The sequence below is a fragment of the Cyprinodon tularosa genome, unplaced genomic scaffold (assembly GCF_016077235.1).
Source record: "Cyprinodon tularosa strain WSP-4 unplaced genomic scaffold, ASM1607723v1 ctg430, whole genome shotgun sequence".
NCBI classification, from domain to species: domain Eukaryota; kingdom Metazoa; phylum Chordata; class Actinopteri; order Cyprinodontiformes; family Cyprinodontidae; genus Cyprinodon; species Cyprinodon tularosa.
The window spans coordinates 106,507-128,104 of record NW_024039153.1 but is presented as its reverse complement, the minus strand read 5'-3'; the positions used below and the strand labels follow the sequence as shown (position 1 = coordinate 128,104).

General features: G+C 39.7%; 1 protein-coding gene across 1 annotated transcript; it reads right to left on the bottom strand.

Moving 5' to 3' along the window:
• Nucleotides 1-1,118: 1,118 nt before the first annotated feature.
• vsnl1b (visinin-like 1b) lies at nt 1,119-20,435 on the bottom strand. The gene is made up of 4 exons (XM_038299568.1): nt 20,024-20,435; nt 14,071-14,239; nt 13,737-13,952; nt 1,119-3,162 (listed from the first exon to the last, which is right to left on the bottom strand). Exons 2-4 carry the CDS (start codon nt 14,230-14,232, stop codon nt 2,965-2,967), a joined length of 576 nt encoding a protein of 191 aa, XP_038155496.1. The 5' UTR covers nt 14,233-14,239; nt 20,024-20,435; the 3' UTR covers nt 1,119-2,964.
• Nucleotides 20,436-21,598: the final 1,163 nt, after the last annotated feature.

Below are 21,598 nucleotides of genomic sequence, written 5' to 3'. Positions count from 1 at the left end.
TATGGCTATCCACCAGAGCTGAAGGGTGAGATGTGACTTTGGAGGAGCTGCAGAAATCCACAGCTCAGTTGGGAGAATCTGTTGACAGAACAGCTGGTAGTTGTTCAGAAATGGACAGGAAGCTGAGTACTGGGAGCTGCTGGATCCATTCGTGAAATAGTTTGAAAACAATCATCTGATCCTGAATGTCAATAAAGCAAGGGAGATGAATTTAGATTTTAGAAGAAACAGGAACAACTTGAATCCCGTTAGAATCGTGGGAGAAATGGAGGAGTAAAAAGATCTTTATGTTCACCTGGACATCAACCTGAACTGGGGAAGCAAATGTGAATCTTTCTTCAAGAGACAGAGCAGACTGTACTTCCTAATGAAACTTCAGTCCTTCGGTGTTTATAGAAGATATGTAAGTCTGTTGAGTTATAAATGCATCATCTGCTGGGCAAACAGTGCTATAGCTAATGACTTTAATAAGGGTCAAGAAGCTAATAAAGAAGGTCAGCTATGTTTTAGGAACTCATCTAGAACCTCTGGAGATGATTTCACAAAGAAAAAATTATGGAAAAGACTGAGGATCCTGTAAAGGAGATTATTAAATAGAAACAGTGTCTTTAGTATGGAGCTTCTCCAGGTCTGATGCAACACAGACAGCTACAGAGAATCCATCCTGCCTGCAGATATCGACACCTACACAACTCATTAAAAAAATTTAATAATTTAATTTCTTCCCACACTTTTCAGAACTTTATTATGAATAGATCTTGAAAATGCATTCAACTGTCGGATCCTTTTTGATCTCCTTTGTGCTGATCTATCCCAAAAAAAAAAACTGGTAAAATAAATAAAATTTTATGGTCGCAAATTTAACTTGCTGTAAATCTTGATTAGGATTTCCTTCACAATTTTCCCATCTTAACTTCGCTGAACACCAAGGCTTTATTTTCAGACTGATGTGCTCTGAGCTCCTTAAACTATACGAGAATACCTTTAGGGCGCATAGTAGAGCTTCTCATTCTGATTATTGTCCTGAGACAGTCTGTGTTTTAGCTATATGTAGTCCTTTTCTTTCGTTTTGCCATTTCAGAGCAGTCAGACAGCCATTAACTCCACCTGCCAGCCTGTGTGTTTCCAAAAAGCCTGTTGATGGTTTATTCATTTTAAACATTACAGAACTGAGTTTAGGTGCAACACATGCCACATGTATAAAAGAGTACAGTCAGTTGAATAATGAGAGTTCATATCCCATAGAAACATTTACCTAACAAAAAAATAAATACATTTCTGACCTGATGTCTGGACTAAAAAATAAAACTAATAGAGTCGCTGAAATGTGAGGATTGGCTTATTTATGTTCAAGACAAAAACAATGAATAGCTTCTTCTGCAACATCCACTGGTGCAAGTGGACAACAAGCAGACTCTCAGTCCATGCTTGCATAGCCTACACGTGAGAGGAGGAGGTGGGTGATGATGGGCCGGGAGGGGGGATCAAGAGAAAAAAAAATCTTCAGTTACCAAACGCGACTGTCTCACAGTGTAAGAAACTTCATCGAACGCCTCTTTGAGGTCCCCACATCTTTCCTGATCGCTGCGAACGGGTTGCCTAAATGAGACCTTTCAATAAAAAGTTTCTCCTTACAAAAAGGTTTTACACAAAGGAATGCAGTGTATCCAGTAAACATAGATGAGGCTTTTGTTGTTGTTTCAGCTGCATTGAAAAAAATGGAGCCACCCTCACAAGCTCCCTAAGCCTTGAGGGCTCGCCCCTGCAGCGCATCCAAAAGCCAAGAATGTACTCAATTCGCAGTGCTTTGTTTCTGTAAACATATTGATATGTAAGTTAGTCAATTTTTTTTTTTGTTGTAATTATTATTTCTTTAAGTTTAAATCAAAACCAAGCAGCCTGAAAAAGAAGCCAATTATTGGAGTGCTGCGCCTGTTGATGCTGGGGATGTTTGACCTTTCATTTGAAACGGCAGCAGCACTATGTGATCAAAAGGAAGGAAAAAAAAAATCATGTCTGCATGAATACATTTCTGCTCATCCCACATGTCACACTGGGCCACAACGCGGCGCTGCATGTAGACGTGAAAGCTCTTCAACCCACGGCTACAGGGCGAGCACCTTTCCGACGACTCTAGTGTCAAACACGAATGCTTTTTCAGATGGGTGGGGGTGGGGGGGCATGCTCCCACCATACTGGGGGACAACTAATGATCTAATGCGTCACATACTGTACAGCCCATGCAACAATACTAAATAAATCTCCAATTTTCGTCTTTTTATAGCCACCTAAAGATGCAAAAAGGTAAGAGATTATATATATATTTATATTTTTTTTCCCGACACGTAATATATGCATGCAAAGAACCTACTCTTCTTGGTTCCACTGAGTGAGAACATCTGGAACAGACAAGAGCCTTTTCTATTCTCCAAGAGCTCATCAAGTCTGGATATTAGAGACAGTTACAATTATCATAGGAATTATTGTTTTGTTACTATTATGTAAAGCATACAGTAGTTGTAGCAGTGAACACTGGAGGGAAGGGGGGGAGTAGGGGGTCTAAATACTGCAGAAACAAACCCGAATGTAGTGCTCCACTGATATACAAGCTAAAGGTTGGATGAGAATGTACAGGGTCACTGTGCACGAATCACATTGGCATGTCTGGAAATAAACATCTGTGATATCTTATAGCTATTTTTCAAAATTATTCTGCATTTGACATTCTCATGCATACGACCACAAGAAGCGAGTCCATTGAAAAATAGTCCAAGCATTTTCTTTTTCTTTTACGTTATGTTGGTTTTTTTTTCTTCCCCCCTTTGTGGAAATGGCAGAGAACCTTAATGAGACCTTAAAACGTGTGTGCTGCTGTCCAGAGTTGGTGGCTGGGGGGTGAGACCGGGGGGTAGAGAGAAAGAGGTGCAAGCAGGGAGGGGGGGGAAAGGGGGGGCCGAGGCCGCTTCACTTCTGCATGTCACACTGCAGCAGGAGCACGATGGACGGGTCGCTCTTCGCCGCCTCCTTGAACTCCTCCAGCGTGATCTGGTCGTCGTTGTTCTTATCCATTTTGCTGAAGATCTTGTCTACCCTCTGCTCCGGTGTCAGGCCGTCCTCGTTCATCTTCATCATGATCACGGTGCCCACCATTTTGTAGATGGCCTGTGGGTGTGAGGGAGTGAGAAATTAGCCGAGGAGTGTGCTTTGTTATCTAATGCAATGAAGCCTACGTGCTTCCAGAAGCGTCCAGAGTTGCTCCAAATAAACGTGTGCAGTTTTTTAAACCAGTTGGTGTGATGTAACCATAGAACCACATCACACTTTCATCCTTTAAATCAAACAGTGGTTTAAGACCTAAAAGCTGCTAATTGTGTTTAGAAATCTGTCTATATAGTTCTTCTGCTGATAAAAGTGGGTAAAAATGTATTAATTAATCTTTCATTGCAGTTATATGAAGTATCTTATGTTTGGAAACATTTGTTTTAACAGTCAATTTTTTATTCTTATTTCACTCTTGACACTCAGACATCAACTAAATATTCTGGGATCTTCTAAATAATAATGCATACTTTCTGTTTCCCTTTACTAGTAATATAATGTGAAACTAAAGTTTGTTTGCAGCTGGAGGAAAGACTTGATGAGAAAAAAGCAGAAACGCTGTGCAAGATTTAAAACAAAGTCCCAAAGCTTTACAGAGGTGCATGAACGAGTTTCATCTTAATATCTCCAAATCCCCAGAACAATCTTTGGATGCTAACGATGTGCTAACCATTGATGGTGCTAACTGTGATTCTTGAAGTTTTGCTTTAATTATTCATTTTTTGCAAACAGAACTAAAGAGAGATCATATCTCTCCTATCCTGGCTTCTCCTCATTGGCTTCCTGTTAAATCCAGAATAGAATTTAAAATCCTCCTTCTCACATATAAAGCCTTAAATGGCCAAGCTCCATCTGATATCAGAGATCTGATTGTTCCTTATGTTCCTAACAGAGCACTTCGCTCTCAGTCTGCAGGTTTACTAGTGGTTCCTAGAATTTCTAAAAGTAGAATGGGAGGCAGATCTTTTAGTTATCAGGCTCCTCTCCTGTGGAACCAACTACCAGTTTTAGTCCGTGAGGCAGACACCCTGTCTACTTTTAAGGCTAGGCTTAAAACTTTCCTTTTTGATAACGCTTATAGTTAGAGTGGCTCAGGTTATCCTAAGCTATCTCTATAGTTCTGCTGCCATAGGCTTAGACTGCTGGAGGACATAGGGACCCCTTTTTCATCATTCTGCTCCATTCTATCTCTATTCTCCCACTCTGCAGAATCTGTTAGTTCAATCTCTATCGTTCTGCTCTCTCTGCTTTTTCTCATAGTAGCTTCATCTGGTCTGTTCCTGTTTGGCTGTGACTCCATCCTGGAGAGAAATATCAGCTGTGCTGCTGCCATCAACACCTTTGTTTCTAGATGTTGGAGATTGGCCTGTTTTCCAGTGTAGTCCTGTTTCTCTGACTGTGACTAACTGGATGTGCTCTCTTCATCCTCTGACATGGGAGCTGGCTCGGAGCTCGTCTGCCTGGCTGTGTGTTTCCTGGACGGGGCCGCCTTTTACAGCTGCTTTTTGTATCTATGCTTCTTTTTCTATGTCTGCTTCTGTTTCCTTGAACCCCAGTGGGCCTCAGCAGATGGCCGCTCACAGGGAGCCTGGTTCTGCTGGAGGTTTCTTCCTGTTAAAAGGAAGTTTTTCCTCTCCACTGTCGCTACAAGCATGCTTAGTGTGAGGGATTGCATTTGAGTTGATGAGTCGATGCAATCAACTGGTTTTCCTTAGAAAGAAAACTTTGAATTAATCTCACTGGATGATCTGGTTGAACTCTAAAGTGCCTTTAGATGACGTGTTGTAAATTGGCGCTATAGAAATAAACTGAATTAATTTAAAGTAAAATGTTCTACTGCTGTAATCAGGTTTGCTTTGGCGTAGCGGCTGATTTCTTGTTTACGACTAAATCCAGGCTAAACTGTTCCCTGTCCTACCATCACAAACAAAAACATCTACTGTATTTTTCGGACTATAAGCTGCTACTTTTTTCACATGCTGTGAACAAAGGTGCGGCTTCTCTGTGGATTTTTCCTGACTGCCAGGGGCTTTAAGTCAATATTCAAAGTCAGAACATGCTATCAGCAGGCACAACGGAGAACAAATTTCCCGAATTCACACATTTTGACATGCATTAAAGCTGTCGAGCCAAAAAAAAAGACTTTGTGCAACTTCTGCAGAACTAAAATAAAGAGCAAATCCTCATTTTTAGAAGCTCTCACTGCTGCAAGCCAAGACGGTGAGTGGAGTTAGCATTGCCCTAGTGGTCATATGTGGAGCTACACCAAAACGTTTGTTTGGGGACGGTTCAGTAGATATCAGCGGCTTATAGCCTGTTGGGGCTCATATATATAAACTTCCAGTCTAAAAAAAAACATTGTGGGTATGGCTTATAATGAGGTGTGCCCTATATTCCAGAAAATACGGTAGTTGGCCAAATCAAACTAGACTAAAGGCTGTTTTACACCTGACATATCTATGTTCCACACAGAAAGTGGCTGATGCAGCTTTAGCAGCTTTTTATACTTCCTGCAGCTTTTTCCACGGTACCCTAATATTCTAGCCGACTCTTTGGGGGTTATCAACACTGCACTACATATTGTAATAACAATAATACAATTTACTTAAAGCCCCTTTCAAAACATCCAACGACACTGTGCAACATACATAATCAACATCACACAATATTAAAAACAGCCCAGAGCAGTCACTAGAGCTAAGCAGTCTGCAGCAGATTCATTTTTCACATCGATATCAACAGAGGTAAAGTATCAGTTTTATGAGAATCAGGAATGACTGAATTGCAGAGTTTTGGAGCAGAGCGGGAGAAAACTCTGCTTCCCATGGGGATGAGGGGAACAGAAGGCTTAATACGGTGGATGGAAGAGGAGACCTAAGGGGATGGGAGGGGGTAGCAATCTGAAAAAGATCAGAGAGGTATGGGTTAGCAACATTATTGATGATCTTAAATGTGAACAGGAGGATTTTAAACGGGAGTCTAAAGCTGACGAGAAGCTGGTGAAGCTCCAGCAGGACCGGGGATGATGTGATGGAATGAGATGTTTTTGGTAATTAAACGAGCTGCTGAAATCTGGACCGACTGAAGCTTCTGGAGGGATTTCTAAGGAAGGCCAAGAAGTAATTGTAAGAAGTCATTGATGTGTGAGGTGGCGAAAATATGGGCAAGAATAGAAGCAGAACGCGGGAAAAGAGAGGGACGAAGACAATGGATGTTTGGTAGATCTAAATACATACGCCACAGGGGTTATGCTACTGATATGGGAGGTCAATGACTGAGTGTTATCAAGGATAACATCCAGACTCCAGGACGTTAGGATGACTTAGATAAGAGTGAAGTTGGGAGGCAGTGGAAACAAGTTAGAAATGGGGCGGATATTATTATACTTGTTTGGATCTGATTCAGTATTCTTTAGGAAAGATAACTGGTGTTTTAAAGAGGTAAGGAGCAATAATGGACGAGAGTAGGGACTGAAGACAAGACATGACCGGGGTTGTTGGGATTTGATTAAACCTGAGGTGGAAGACTTGGATCTATGGATTAAATTTGAGTTGTTAGAGATGCTTGAATCCCAAAAAACTGCAAAATACATGGCGTCTACATTCTCAGATGACACAAAGACGTCACCTGAGAGTGAAAGTAATTCCTTTCCAAGACTTGTACACAACCTGTTGATCATAGTGATATTATGGACCAAATCAAGATGTATATAGATGTTTATCTTTGGGAATCCTTGCTAATAGCAGCTAAGCCTGTCCAAATGCTTTTTCCACATGGAACTGACTGTGTCGTCAGCAGTCCAGCTTTGCTCAGGGGTTTGGATAGTAAAAGTTATGTATGGGAGAATTATTAAGAGAAAATATTTGAGAGAGAGCGCATGTTTTGAGTGTGAGCGTTATAAGTTTTGAGTGCAAGAAGATGAAATTCTTTTCTCAAATTGAAATATATGTGCTCTTGCATTATGGCAGGATAATTCTCCCATAGTTATGCTATATTGCTGTGCAGACCTTGCAGACAAGTAAAGTATAAACCAGAATTAAGAGTGAGCCTTTTGATAAAAACTGTATTTTTGTTTTGAGTTTTTTTTTCCTATTAAACTTCAGACACAAGATGTGGATGCTAAAAACTGAAAGTGAGCACCAACTGTTTGGGATATATTTTTAGCCTATCACTGCTTCTGGCATGCTTTTGTTTCTTTAATTTGAAACATCAACAATAGTGTGTGGATAAAAGTTTTTAAACTAAATCCCACAGGCTACCTTGGCGATGATATTCTTCAAAATAAGAATTTTAAAAAGCCTGGAACAGGGTTACTGAGGCCTTATACTCCATGGCCTCGTGAGCTGTTTGAAAAACCAGCAGGTTTGACATGATTGGCTCTACCAGTAAACGGAAAATGGGTCATTAGGTGTTTTATTGGGAAAATGATCCAAAATATCTGCCCTGATCTACAGAGAAAGGGTTCAGATGACATGAAATGAGCCGTCTTCCATGGCTATCACCATCCTCAGACCTAAATCTTGTAGAAAATTGAGGGTTGAATTGAAGAGAAAAGAGCAAAGCAAAGAACCAAAGAATCTGGACAATCTAAAGAAGGGGACAAAGTATGGAATCTAAAAGCGTTACCAGTAGGGTTACCAAACACAGGCCGGAGCAGAGATTTTTTGAAAAATTATTTTTTTTTTACTCAATAACTGAATAAATATGCTGATATTGAATGTTGCAGAAAAATTTCAAAGAGTAAAAAAATATTTAAATATAAATATACCGGTATGTATATTTTTTATATATCAGAGGTTCCACCCTTGCTGTATTTTCAATTGGTAATCAGATAAAGCTAGTTATTTATAATTCCCAGTTTAGATTTAGTTTCATCAATGTTTTAAAGTGAACTACTTATCCTTTCTACTATCTCGTTTTAGTTTTATGTTTAGTTTATGTTCTCATCTGATATTGTTTTGTATTCAAGGTGTTTAATGATCTTTGTATAACTGGAGACTGTATAGTTGGACATTGTTTTTCACTTAGTTTTGCTAAAGCGCTTAAATCCTACCTAAAGGACACGGATCTGTTTTGTGTCAGTAGGTAACCTTACATCAGAGGCCACAAAAATCACATGTGGCGTTCCCCAAGGGTCCATCTTAGGGCCTATTTTATTCAATATCTTTATGCTCCCCCTTACTCTGATTATAATAAAGAACAGCATAAGTTATCATAACTATGCAGATGACACACAGCTTTACTTTAAAATGTCACCAGGTGACTATTAACCCATTAAAGTACTGGGTAAATGCATAGAAGAAATTAACACATGGATGCGCCCCAATATTCTTCGGTTGAATTAAATTCAATTCAGTTAATTTATAAAGCACCAACACAAGTCATCTCAAGGCACTTTACAATTCACCAGATCATACAGTCAAATTGATTTAACGTTTTCTAAGGAAAACCAGTTGATTGCATCGACTCATTGGCTTGAAGGCTCACACTAAGCATGCTTGTAGCGACAGTGGAGAGGAAAAACTCCCTTTTAACAGGAAGAAACCTCCAGCAGAACCAGGCTCAGTGTGAGCGGCCATCTGCTGAGGCCCACTGGGGTTCAAGGAGACAGAAGCAGAATAAAAAAAAAATTGAAGTAGTAGTCTAGGGAACAAAAAAATAGTATTAAAAAGCTGGAACACAGCTTCAGTTAATACAGCTAGAAACCACTAACCAGGCTCTAAATCTGGTTGTAACGATGGACTCAGACTTGAACCTTTAGAGGCACATAAAGCCAGTGACAAGGTTGACCTTCTGTCACCTAAAGAACATCTTTAGGATTAATGGACTAACTTCTCAGAATGATCTAAAAAAGCCAACTTATGCATTAATCTTTAGTAGAATTGATTACGGTGATGGCATCGTCACAGGTCTGGATAAAAAGTCTACCTGACAGCCTCAGTTGATCCAAAATACTGCTGCCCGCGTCCTCACTGAAACTATCAACTCATTTATAAAATCGTTACATTTGCTTCCTGTTGGTCAGAGAATAAGAGTTTAAAATACTTCTGTTAGTCTATCAATCACTGAATGGATAATTTCCAAAATACAGTAAAGACTAATTGTCAAATTGTGTATCAACCACCCAGAGATCACGTCTTCTGTCTCTAATCTACTCTGCAGAACCAGAACCAAACATGGAGAGGCAGGATTTAGTTCATATGCTCGATTAATCTGGAATAAAATCCTAGTAGGTTTTAAAAATGTTATTTGCTTTAAATTGAGATTAAAAACACATTTATTTAAAGTGGCCTTGGACTATTCAATGTAAACATTATTCGTTACATTTCCAGTCTAACTTATGTTTATATTTTCGTACTAATTGCTTTTATTTGATCTTTTTTTAATAATTTTTTTGTATAATCCTTTGATTTTAATCTGTCATTTTTACTCCCTATTTTCTTTGCTACTGCAATTGACTATTCTTTTTTCTTTTTTCCTTTACAGCACATTTAATTGTCTTACCGCTGAAATGTGATATATATAAATAAACTTGCCTTGCCTACTCCAAAAAAAAACATATTTTTATGATATCAGTAGCGTAATCCTTTTTCAGCACAGCAGCCCTGGTTAATCAGTAGGGGTGTAAATTACATCCATCATGGCGATTCGATTCAGTATCGATTTCCTGACCCAACGATTCGATTATTTTCGATACTCAAGAATACACCACGATTCGATTCGATTAATCGATTAATCGGTTATTTTATTTTTTTTTATTATTATTTATTTTTTTTTTTTACACCTTACAGGCTAAACAAAGTTTCAAGTTTGAAATAAATCAATGAAAGCTGTAATATCATTATGAATTTTCTTTAGAAACAACAGCAAATAACAGAAGTAGAAAAGTTGCATAAAAAAATACTGCAAAAATACTGCACAATATCAGTGTAATGAGTTCAATGCAATACCTCGGCTCCAGAGAAACTGTCCAACATATTTTTTTAGAATGTAATAAATATACTCAGGAAAGAGAGATGTTGCGTAGAGAGTTAGACAGGAATAAAAATAAACTAGATATAAGGGAATTGTTTCAAAGGTCATCTGGGGATGTAGTTTTTGGTAGTATTTTTAATTTTCTAAGAAGAACGGGTATTTTAGGGAGAATATAATAGTTTGTCTGGTCCATACTACATTCTGGAAGGTGGCGGTAATGCACCTATAAGTTGCTTGCCAACCGCCATTAAAAAAAAGAAGAAGAAGAAGGCTTCAGAGTGTTGACGTCACCGCCCCCTTGAGAGACGCATTGTTTTGATCAGTTTTCCAATTTTCCAACTCACTCTAAAGGTCATACTCTTGACCTAATTTGTTGCTCTGGTCTTACCCCCTCTAACTGTTCAGCTGAGGATCTTCACATATCTGATCATTTCCTCCTTTTATTCAGCATTTCCCCTCGTCTCTTCACAGCAAAGACCCCACGGCTCCTTTCATACCGGAACATTAAGAACATTAACTTGGACACTCTCTCTTCACACATCCTAAGAACTTTAATCCTGGATTCTTCTTCCTCACCGGATGAACTGACATCTCAATACAATAACTGCTTAAATGATATTTTGAACCTCCTTGCCCCAACAAAATCCCGGACTGTCACCTTTTCCCACTCCGCCCCCTGGTTTACCCCTGAACTCCGGACCATGAAGGCTAAGTGCCGTCAACTTGAAAGACTTAAAAAGAAAACCGGTTTAACAATTCACAGTGAAATGTATATAACTCAGATAACTCAATTTAAAGAACTAATCACTAAAACTAAATCCACTTACTATTCCAACCTGATCTCCTCACACGAAAGTAATTCTCGGACTCTGTTTTTGGTGTTTAACAATATTTTCAAATCCCCAGCTTCTCTTCCTCCCCACCTATGCTCAACCGACGCCTGCAATTCGATTATGCAGTTTTTCAATGATAAAATCAAAATAATTCACCAGTGCCTGCCTCCTGTCCTGTCACCCCCTTCCCCTATAACCCCTTCACCCTGCCAGCCTTTTTGCAGCTTTTATCTCCCTACCCTCTCCGATATTTCTGATTTTATCAACAAATCTAAATCTTCCACCTGCCCACTTGATCCCATCCCGTCTGCCCTGGTTAAATCCTGCCTTCACGCTCTCCTCCCCTTCATAACTGCCATCATCCACTCCTCTCTTGGTTCTGGAATTGTTCCATCTCTTTTCAAAACTGCTATTATCACTCCTATTGTGAAGAAACCTGGACTAGATCCCAACAATTACAATAATCTCAGGCCAATTTCAAATTTACCTTTTATTTCAAAAATATTGGAAAAAACAGTCGCTTCTCAACTTCATTCTCACTTAACTCACAACAACCTTTATGAACAGTTCCAGTCTGGCTTCCGTCCCCGTCATAGCACTGAAACCGCCCTCTTAAAAATAATCAATGATCTTTTAATAGCAGCTGACTCTGGTCTAATTTCCATTCTCATTCTTCTTGATCTAAGTGCAGCCTTCGACACAGTTTCACACTCTACCCTACTCCATCGACTTTATACAATTGGCATCACTCACACTCCCCTAGCCTGGTTTCAATCCTATCTTTCTGGCCGCACTCAGTTTGTTCAGATTAAGTCATATCGTTCCAACTCCTCTCCAGTTACCACCGGTGTTCCCCAAGGCTCTGTTCTAGGACCCCTACTTTTTATCATCTACATTCTCCCCCTTGGCAATATCTTTAGGAAATTCAACATCAATTTTCACTGTTATGCGGATGACACCCAGCTCTATCTTTCCTGTAAACCAAACTCTTCACTCCCACCTCCTTCATTAATCTCCTGCTTAACCGAAATAAAATCCTGGTTCACCTCCAACTTTCTTAAACTGAATAATGACAAGACCGAAATCCTCTTAGTGGGAACAAAATCTACTTTATCCAAAGCTGACAGTTTCTCCCTTTCATTTGACAACTCCATAATTTCCCCCTCACCTCAGGTCAAGAGTCTGGGTGTCATCCTTGATAGTACCTTGTCCTTCTCCTCTCACATTAACAACCTTACCCGTTCCGCTTACTTTCACTTACGCAATATCAATCGCCTTCGCCCCTCTCTCTCCACTAGCTCCACCTGCACTCTTGTTCATAGTCTGGTCACTTCCCGCATTGATTACTGTAATTCTCTTCTTTTTGGTCTTCCTCAAAAATCCATTCACAGGCTTCAGTCAGTACAAAACTCAGCAGCTCGCATCATTTCTAGAACCCCTTCTTTTCATCACATCACCCCAGTCCTGCAGCAGCTCCACTGGCTACCTGTGAAGTATAGAATTCAGTTCAAAATCCTCCTACTTACTTTTAAAGTTATTCACAATCTCTCCCCTCCATACCTTTCTGATTTACTTCAAATTTCTACTCCCTCCCGCACTCTTAGATCTTCTTCTACCACTCACTTAGTTGTTCCTTCAGCCCATCTTAAAACCATGGGGAGCAGAGCTTTTTCACGTTCTGCGCCCACACTCTGGAACTCTCTCCCCTCTGACATCTGCAAAACCGAGTCTTTACCCGTATTCAAATCCAAACTCAAAACCCACATGTTCAAGATTGCCTTTTCATTATGATTTTATATTACTTTCCTCTGTGTAATTTGTGTTGTTTCTTTTAATTATGACGACTGCTTTTTACCATTTATTGTTTTTATATGTACAGTGACCTTGAGTGTTTTGAAAGGCGCTTGAAATAAAATGTATTATTATTATTATTATTATTTTGTTTTTATGACCGAAATTGCGGAAAACGACTCGTGAAGTTTGACCCGCTAGAAGATCGAGGTGCGCGAGTACGCTGGGACCCTTTTTCCAGCTGGATCTCCGCTCTTTTTGCCCCATTGTCCCTTCGTCGTCGGACTAAACTCGTCCCCACTTCCTCACCGCCTCGGCCGTATCTAGACCCACAGCGTGTAGCCCAGACCACGCTTCAATACTGAGCATAATTTAAAAATGTCTGTGTGAAGCTTGCTGCAACAAACTGCTGTAAGAGTATAACCAGGAAGCGAGGTAGGAGGGCAAAATAGGTTTAGCTCCACCGCAGCACGGGAGGGAGAATTACGCCCAGGAGCAAATGGATAAAAATAGACCGGAGGGGAAAAAAACATGAATCGATTATCTTGCGGACGTGTCGATGCATCGGATCATCGGCTTTTGGATCGATGCATCGATACAAAACGATTATTATTTACACCCCTATTAATCAGTACTGGTAAATAATCAGTTCTGACATAAAAACCAAAATAAAAGGTTCAGTTACTGAGGTGCTGATGCTTAAACCACAGTCTGTTTCTTCTTCTATCAGAGCGCTTTACCTACAACACAAACTCCAGGCACATTATGAATGACTAGAATAAAGCACACTATATTTATCCCAGCTGGATTAGTCAATATTCTCCGATATCACCAACACAGATTAGATTCCCCTCATTGATTGAGTTCCCTAAAATAGCACGTAGATATCCAATACAGCTGCAGCTTTGTCACTACGAGGCTTTGTCTTTGAGTGCATCTGTGATGCTGCAGCATCTGCAGGTGTGCAGCAGCCTGATAGACCAAACCCAGTCGTCTCCTGATGGGTGAAGGCTTTAATGAGTCGATAATCCGCCTCACCTCGATTATCTCCAGCATCTCCACTCTGGTGATTTTGCCGTCGCCGTCCAGGTCATACATGTTGAACGCCCAGTTGAGTTTCTGCTCAAAGCTGCCGCGGGAGGTGATGGACAGGGCGCAGATGAACTCTCGGAAATCGATGGTTCCATCTCCGTTTTTGTCAAAGGTCCTGAAGGCATGTTCTGCAAACTTCGACGCGTCGCCATATGGGAAGAACTGCACATGTAAGAAAATAAAAAATAAAAAGGTGTGCTGTGAGTTAACCAGTGCAGGATTGGTATGATGTCATTTTATTGGGGTGGATAAGAGAGAGGCAGCTAAACGGCATGCCAACCTTGACATAAAGCTGCTGGAACTCATCCAGATTCAGCCGGCCGCTGGGGCAGTCTTTCAGGAAGCCTTTGTACCACTGTTTCAGCTCGTGTTCATTAAACTCTGTGTTCTTCACCAGATCCTCCATCACCTCAGGAGTCAGCTTGCTGTTTTGCTTTCCCATAATTCCTCTGGTGAAGAAACAAATCATTAATGAATTTCAGCTAAAAGCTGCACAGAAATATTGGTGATTTTTAATGTCAGGGATGACCTTAGTCCTAAATTTGTTAAAGTACATTTCAAGTATAAAAAAATGTGTTTTCTCAGTTTGTCCCACCACAGAATTGTATTAATTATCCATCCGATTTTAATAAAGAAAAACATAACTAAGATTATAAAGTTAGGTCTAGAAAATAATAATAATAATAAAAAACGTCAGTATTCTCTGCTCTGAGATGCTGTGGCTGTGCCTGCTAGGGCAGCTTAAAACCACTATTTCACTGCAACAGTTTTAAAGCAAAGAATACGCTAAATATCAGATTTTCATTATGATTTTTAAATGGGGGGGGTCAGTGGAAGCTTTGCACGTGTGACAGCATTGCGACTAAGCGAGTCGCTCTGCTGTCTGATTGCAGACAAACATTGCTGCAGCTGCTGCATCTGAGTCCCTGTGTTTTTGAGGAGGCAAGGGGCTCTTTTACTTAATGTTCACTGAAGACAGTAAACTCAGATTGGGGCTCTAAGTGTCCCAAAAGACTCCAATAAGACAGGAAAAAGTAGCTATTTGCTTCTTAGAAAAAAGTCACTAGAGGGCTCTGAACGTTCGTTTTTATATTACTGAGCAGCACTTTTAGAAGAACATTTGGGGAATAGTCTATATTTTTTTTTAATTGGTACTTTTGCTGCAGTAGGCTAATGTAGACCAGCAGACCTTGCAGAGGAAAGTAATGAGAACAAAAATGGCCACTTTAATAACTCTGACCTGCTGCATGAGCAGAACTCTAAAACTGTTCAGATTCTCCTTATTCCCTCCATGAACTCTTTAAGCTGCTGCTATCAGACAAACAGCAGGGCAGTTATCCAGGTCATTGTAACCACAACACAGAACACAAAACTCACTTTTCGGAAAAACATTTCAACACCTATCCAGGAGTCTTAGTGGATCCTGGCGGCTCAAACTAAAGCAACCTGTTGTTTGGTTGCTGCTGCCTTCAAGCACACCACGGCCCATTCTCATGGGTGCATTTAAAGTGAGATGCAAATCATTGACCCACCAGTTGTTCTCCTTGGAGTGTTTTGTTTGTGTGAGTCGTGTTCTTGGCCATTTGATTAGCAGTTTCATATGCCCTACAGCTTGAGCCCCCCTTCTCCAACAGCATGTCTCTGTACTGAACTCTCTCTCCCCGATGAGTCTGACGCTCTTGAAGTTGCCGAGGAAAAGAGTCCCTTCAGCATGATGATGCTTCCGCCGTGGGGTTTGTGATGCTAAGGGTGTGTTTAGTCCTGGTTCTCATCGGGCTCATTGGGTTGCTGTGGTTTTTATTGAAAGACCAATCATCTTGTAATTTCAAATTCCTCCCCCAGGGCTCTTTGGCAAGGCATTGGACTGGTGAGTGCATTCATTGGTGTATGTAGTGGTGTTGGAATGTTGATAAGCTGCTGGGTGATTTCTGCATTAAGTGTATTCACAAACAATTCCCCCAAAATTCTAAGATTTATGTAATTTTATTTAATAACAAACTCTAATTTACTTAAAAAATTTTTTTTTACATAAATGTGATAAAATTGATAATATTAAATGAACATTACATGATGCATATACATCTAATATAGCTTATTTATTAAAAATGTGTACTCGTCAGGTGGATATAATTAGAAATAGAAAAGTATACGTACTGCTAATTAATATTAATGAGTTTATTTATTTTAAATTCATAAGGTTTATTGTTAGAATTGCATAATAATTGAATAGCATAATAAATGAATTGCAAAATAATCACAGTTTCCTGTGTTCAATTCAAACAATAAGCTTCATATATTTTAAATAAAAACATTCATTAGTATGATTTTCAAATTAGTACTTTATTAGTACTAAATACATTAACCAGATTATAATGAATCTTTAATAAAAAAAACGTTTTAATAGAAATGAATATTAAACATGTAAGGTTTATTTAACAGTTGTTTTTGTTAGAATAAAATTGTAATTGGGAATTTGTTATATCATAAAGTTAAATTAATCTTATCATTTAGGTGAACTAAATGGTTTGATTTTTTAAACACTTCAGATCAAATGTCTTATTGTTTCTGCAGCTCCTCCAGAGTTACCTTGGGCCATCTCTTGTTATTTCTTTATTTTAATACCTTTTTCGTTTTCACACCTAATCTTTGATTTATCTGCTGAGATTTTTGTTTTTTTACCTGGATTTACAGAAAGATTAAAATCACACACAGTGACTGTTTACTGAAGGCATTTCTGTGCAGTGAATTCAATTTTACGGGTTTCTAAAACAACATTTTTCTTGACTTTCTGTTGATTTCCCCTTCACTGGTGCACCTCTTTATTCATATATTTCACATAAAACCAGCCTTAGTGACTAATTCAACACAATGTGAATGTGTGTTTAATTTCAATGGTCTATTTTCACCCCCAAAAACAGCCTTATTCTATTCTTTATTTATCTATTTTATTAGTTATGGGAGCACAAATAGTTCCATGATGCTCCTGTTCTATTTCTGTGCCCCCCCCCCCCGTCCGTGACAGGCTTCGGGCCCCCGGTTAGCTCTGACCTGGATCCTCGCTGTCACAGCAGATGACCAAACGTTCGATCTGTGCTATCAGTTTCCACTGCAAACACTGTCCCATGCTGATGACAATCACAACAAAGCCTCAGCTTGCATGTAAGAGGTACAGAGCTGCAGTGAGTCTGCACAGTGGGGGGGGGGGGGTAACACGCAGCAGGCCGGGCTATAATCTGGATCAGTGGGGAATATGTTTCTTAACTGAATGGTCTGTAAGTAACCTAATGCTGCGGACAGTCCGCTGCACCACCGGCTTCTGATTAGTTCTTTATCCACACGATGAAAACCACTCAGCAGCAGTTATGACAACTCCAGCAGCCTCTCTGAAGCCCCACGTTCATCAATTATTGACTCATGATGTGGCAAATGACATAAGGTGGCCAAGAATAGGCAGACTTTCTGATGCATAATTAAACTGATGAGAGAAGGGGATGCTTTGGGGCTCTTTTCACCTTCAGTCAATGAAGGAGGCGTCCAGAACAACTACAAACCTGTGCGTCTTTGAGAGATTGGGATTTCATAACCCAACAGAGAGTAATGTATAATGGTGACTCGGGTTCTACATGTTTTAGAATTACAAATCTGCCACTCTGTTAAAATCCAGAACAGTTAGAGGTTACCTAGTTAATAACCCAAAGAGGTGGGTAGAGTAACCAGAAAAAGTACACTGCAAAAACAATCCAGAAATAAGTAAAAAATGGCTTAAATTAAGTATATTTAGCCTTAATTTGAGCAGGTAAATAAGATGATTTGCCAATGGAATGAGTATTTTCACTCTTAAAATAAGATAGTTAGATAATATTTACTTGAAATAAGACGATAAAATAGTTTTTTCTTATTTTAAAAGGAAATTGTCTTGTTCCATTGGCAAAGTGTCTTACTTACCTCCTCAAATCAAGGAAAAGCACACTTATTTTAAGAAAAAATAACTTATTGAGATTTATATTTTTTGCAGTGTACTTCAGTAAAAGTAGCACAACTTCATCATATTTTTACTTAGGTAAAGTAACCCTTCTAGAAATTACACAAGAGAAAAAAATATTTGTTAAAAACTCAAGTCCTGAGCAACTGATCTACACACTACACATGATCGTAACAACTGATTTTACGTTTGACAAGATGATCTAAAATTATACAAACAATAAAGCTACATACAATTTCTGTGATTTAAAGAATGAGATAATAAAGCCAGTTCACTTATTAATTACACGATAACAAAAGAATGTGGGATGAATACTTAAAATAATATTTTTTATGTTTTTATGTTAGAATAGGATAAATTACAGTATACTGTTTATTGTATTTTCACTAGATATCCAATGAAACAGCAGTCTCAGCCGATGGATAAACACATTCAGCCAATAAGCTTTGAGTACAAAAAAGAAAAGTGTCTCTTAGTGGTGCATATTTGTTTAGAAAAGCTTGTTTTCATTAAGTGAAGTTATTCACAATGGATGGAACCACAAGAAATTTCACTTGAGTCAAAGTAGTGATACTTAATTTTTTCACTTAAGCAAAAGTAGAAAGTTTAATGTTATAAATTTACTCCTAAAACTGCAAACTACTCTTCAAATAGTCACTCAAGTAAATGTAACTGACTAAATGTTAGTAGTAACTACCCACCCCTGGTATCCTCTGCATGTAATGTGATCTCACAAATAGAGCTTTGAACATTTAACAAAGCTCTGTTCAATCCAACCCCTGGGAATGAGAATATTTTGGAACAACTCTAACCATCCACCTCTAAGCCGACAGGTCGGGAAAACAGCATCAATCTGAAGCAGACAAGCTGCTCCTGGGTACTCTGGAGGAGCTACAGGGATTCATATGGGTAAGAATGTTTTGAATGGATCAGAGCTGATGTGAAACAAAGAGTCATAATCCAGGGTTTAGATTAAAGAAAATGGATGTCAAAGTGTGGATGTTATGGATGCTGCAGGATTAGGGTATTTTTGTCTTTTTTGCTGACTTTTCTTGTCTCAGAACCTAAATATTCTTGTTTTATTTCATCGACCAAATGAGTGCAGATGCAAGACGCATCAGTTGATGTCCTTTCTATTTGTAGCCTGTATTTTACATTCCAAATAAAGATTTCCCCTTAAGACCTTAAGCTGTGGTATAGATTTTATTTTCACTGACTCAGAAGGGGAAGCTATAAATCCACGCCACACTTTTCAGATTTGCTTTTGTACAATTTTCCTGCAAATCACGTTTCTATATGTTTTATTGTGACATCAAATCCAGCCAGAGAAAGAGAGGAGTGGAATGAAATCAGTGAAAGGTCCCATGTCTGCAGCAGCACGCTGGACAGCTCCACGCTGCACTGCGCTGACTCGGGCCTTCGACCACAAGCAGCAGCAACATAGTGCGCCGCAGCCAAATAATAAAATAATAATAATAATTTATATATATGAGCAAAGCTTCGCGTTTTGACGCTCAATCCAGACCCGAACGGTTGACCATGCAGCTACAGATCCCTGCTTTGAACTGCATGCAGGGCTGCCATGGATGACCTTGAGGACGAAACAGTTTGCAGTAGGAGCTGAGGAACATTTATACACAATCAGGCTACTGCGGCTTTTTGGTTTGAAATCATCAGAATTTTATACGAAAGAAAATCCCTAAATATGGAATGACATGTTTTCTGTCATATGGGGGGGGGGGGGGGGGGGGGCAGAAGATGCCGTATCTACCCCACCTCCCCCATCCATCCTTCCCCTTTGGCGCTTTGGGCAATAACAAATGAGTTAATGGTATTAGAGCCGTCCGAGTGCAGGGGGGGGGGATGCTGCATTCCGATGGAAACGACGCAGTGAGAGCAAACCCCCCCCCCTCCCAATCCTGCACCCAATCACTTCTTTCCGACTCATCTACGAGACAGACATGTGAAAAAGCAATAATCCGACACACCTTTATATGTTTAATAAAAACGCAGGAATATTTTATATGAAAATCAGCCCGCATCCCTCACTGCCTCCACAGACCCGCACACAGGCCAATTAGCTCGTCCTAAAACCGAATGACATTTTGTTTTTTTCCACCTAATAAATCGCCCATGTCTTGTTTTTTCAGGCTTTATGATGGATGCGCAGGTGCCTCCGATCCTCCATTCCCATCCTGATGGCTGCATGTTAGAATAAAACCATGCACGCATGCAGACAGCCGCCTCTTACCTTATTAAAGACTAGATTTTAGGGGGGTTCTCTGTCGGAATTGAGCAGCTCTGCCTCCTGCAAAGTCCAGAAACCCCCGTCCTCTTCGGATGGAAACGTTCACCTAAAAAACGGATTATTCTCAACAACGACCGCCTAAAAAAAAAAAAAAAAGAAAAGAAAAAATCCCGTGCGCACTCTCTCTCACACACTCACGCACACAATCACACACGGACAGAGTCGCTTATGAAATTGCGGGATTTTTTTGTGTGTTTGTTTCCAGATGAGCCGCAGCAGGGACCGATCCCTGCCAGCCTTCGCCTGTCTGCGGACTGCAGGAGCAGCACAGCCTGCTGGGATGAGGAGTTCGCCTGTGCGCTGCTGCTGCTGCTCCGTTTGGTTCCAGCTGGATGCTGTCACGTTATGACCGCAGCTGTGGATGGAGGGGGAATCACTAAGCAGGCTGTGGTAGTGGGGGGGTCCAGGTGAACGCTGCTGCAAGGTTGCTTATTAAGCAATCCATCAAATCAATCAATCAAGCCAAATCTGATCCATCTATCCTTAATGAGAAGTTTTGATAAACAGGGTTTTAGAGCAGTTGCATTGGTAAAGTATGCAGACCAGCTGAAAAGGTTTTGTTCTAATGAAATGTATTTTAAAGTAAACTTCTATGTATTTTATGATTTTCTGCAACACATCACCTCTTAAGCTGCAGCCTAATATTAAGATGTTATTTTTAATCTTCTTGCAGCTGAACTTTGAAAAATGGGCAAGTCTTCAAAAAAAAAAAAAAGTTCAAATGGATTTAGTTCTTGACTTCGAGTGATTTGATGTAAATCATTTTACAGAGCGCTACATGATGTCCTAAGGAGAATCCCCCCCACCCCTGGGCCAAGCCTTCTGCAGCCTATTATTGGTTTTAGTGCAGACTGACCCTCCATCCATCTTCTCATCAACCCTGATCTGTTACAGTCTTGGTTCTGTTATGTTTTCTTTTGAGTATCCTGTTTTACTTTGCTCCATGTTTTCTAGTTTTATTGCTGTAATTCTTATTCTGTTGTGTTTTCTAGTTATATTTCAGTTCTTAGGTATTCATTTGTTGCCCTCTTGTGTCGGTCTCCTTTTCCCTAGCTCCTTTCTAGACTCCTCTCTTCACACCTGCTCCCAATCAGCTCCTTAGTCCTCTCTTTGCTCAATCTCCTATAATACTCTCCTTGTGCAGTTCCTCAGTGCTGGTTCCTCGTCTAACTCCGTCATAGCTCGTCTTACTTCATCTTACCTTCGTCACAGGGCCGTGCAGAGACCACTAAAGGGGCAGGTGCTCAAAAAAAAAAAAAAAGGGGCACATCTTATCGCATTTTAGGACAGAATATTAACAAAGTCACATAGCTTTCAGAGTTTAATGAACAATGATAAATTACAAAATTGTGATACATACAATCAAAGCTAAGGGAAATCTCTACATAGAACATAGAACTATGCATATGTAAAATATTTTATTAGTAATTTCTTTCTGCAGGTCTATTTTCTTATAGGAAAGTATTACAATATTCAAACCTGCAATTTAGCCAAAGATGTAAATCAGAGCTGGACCAC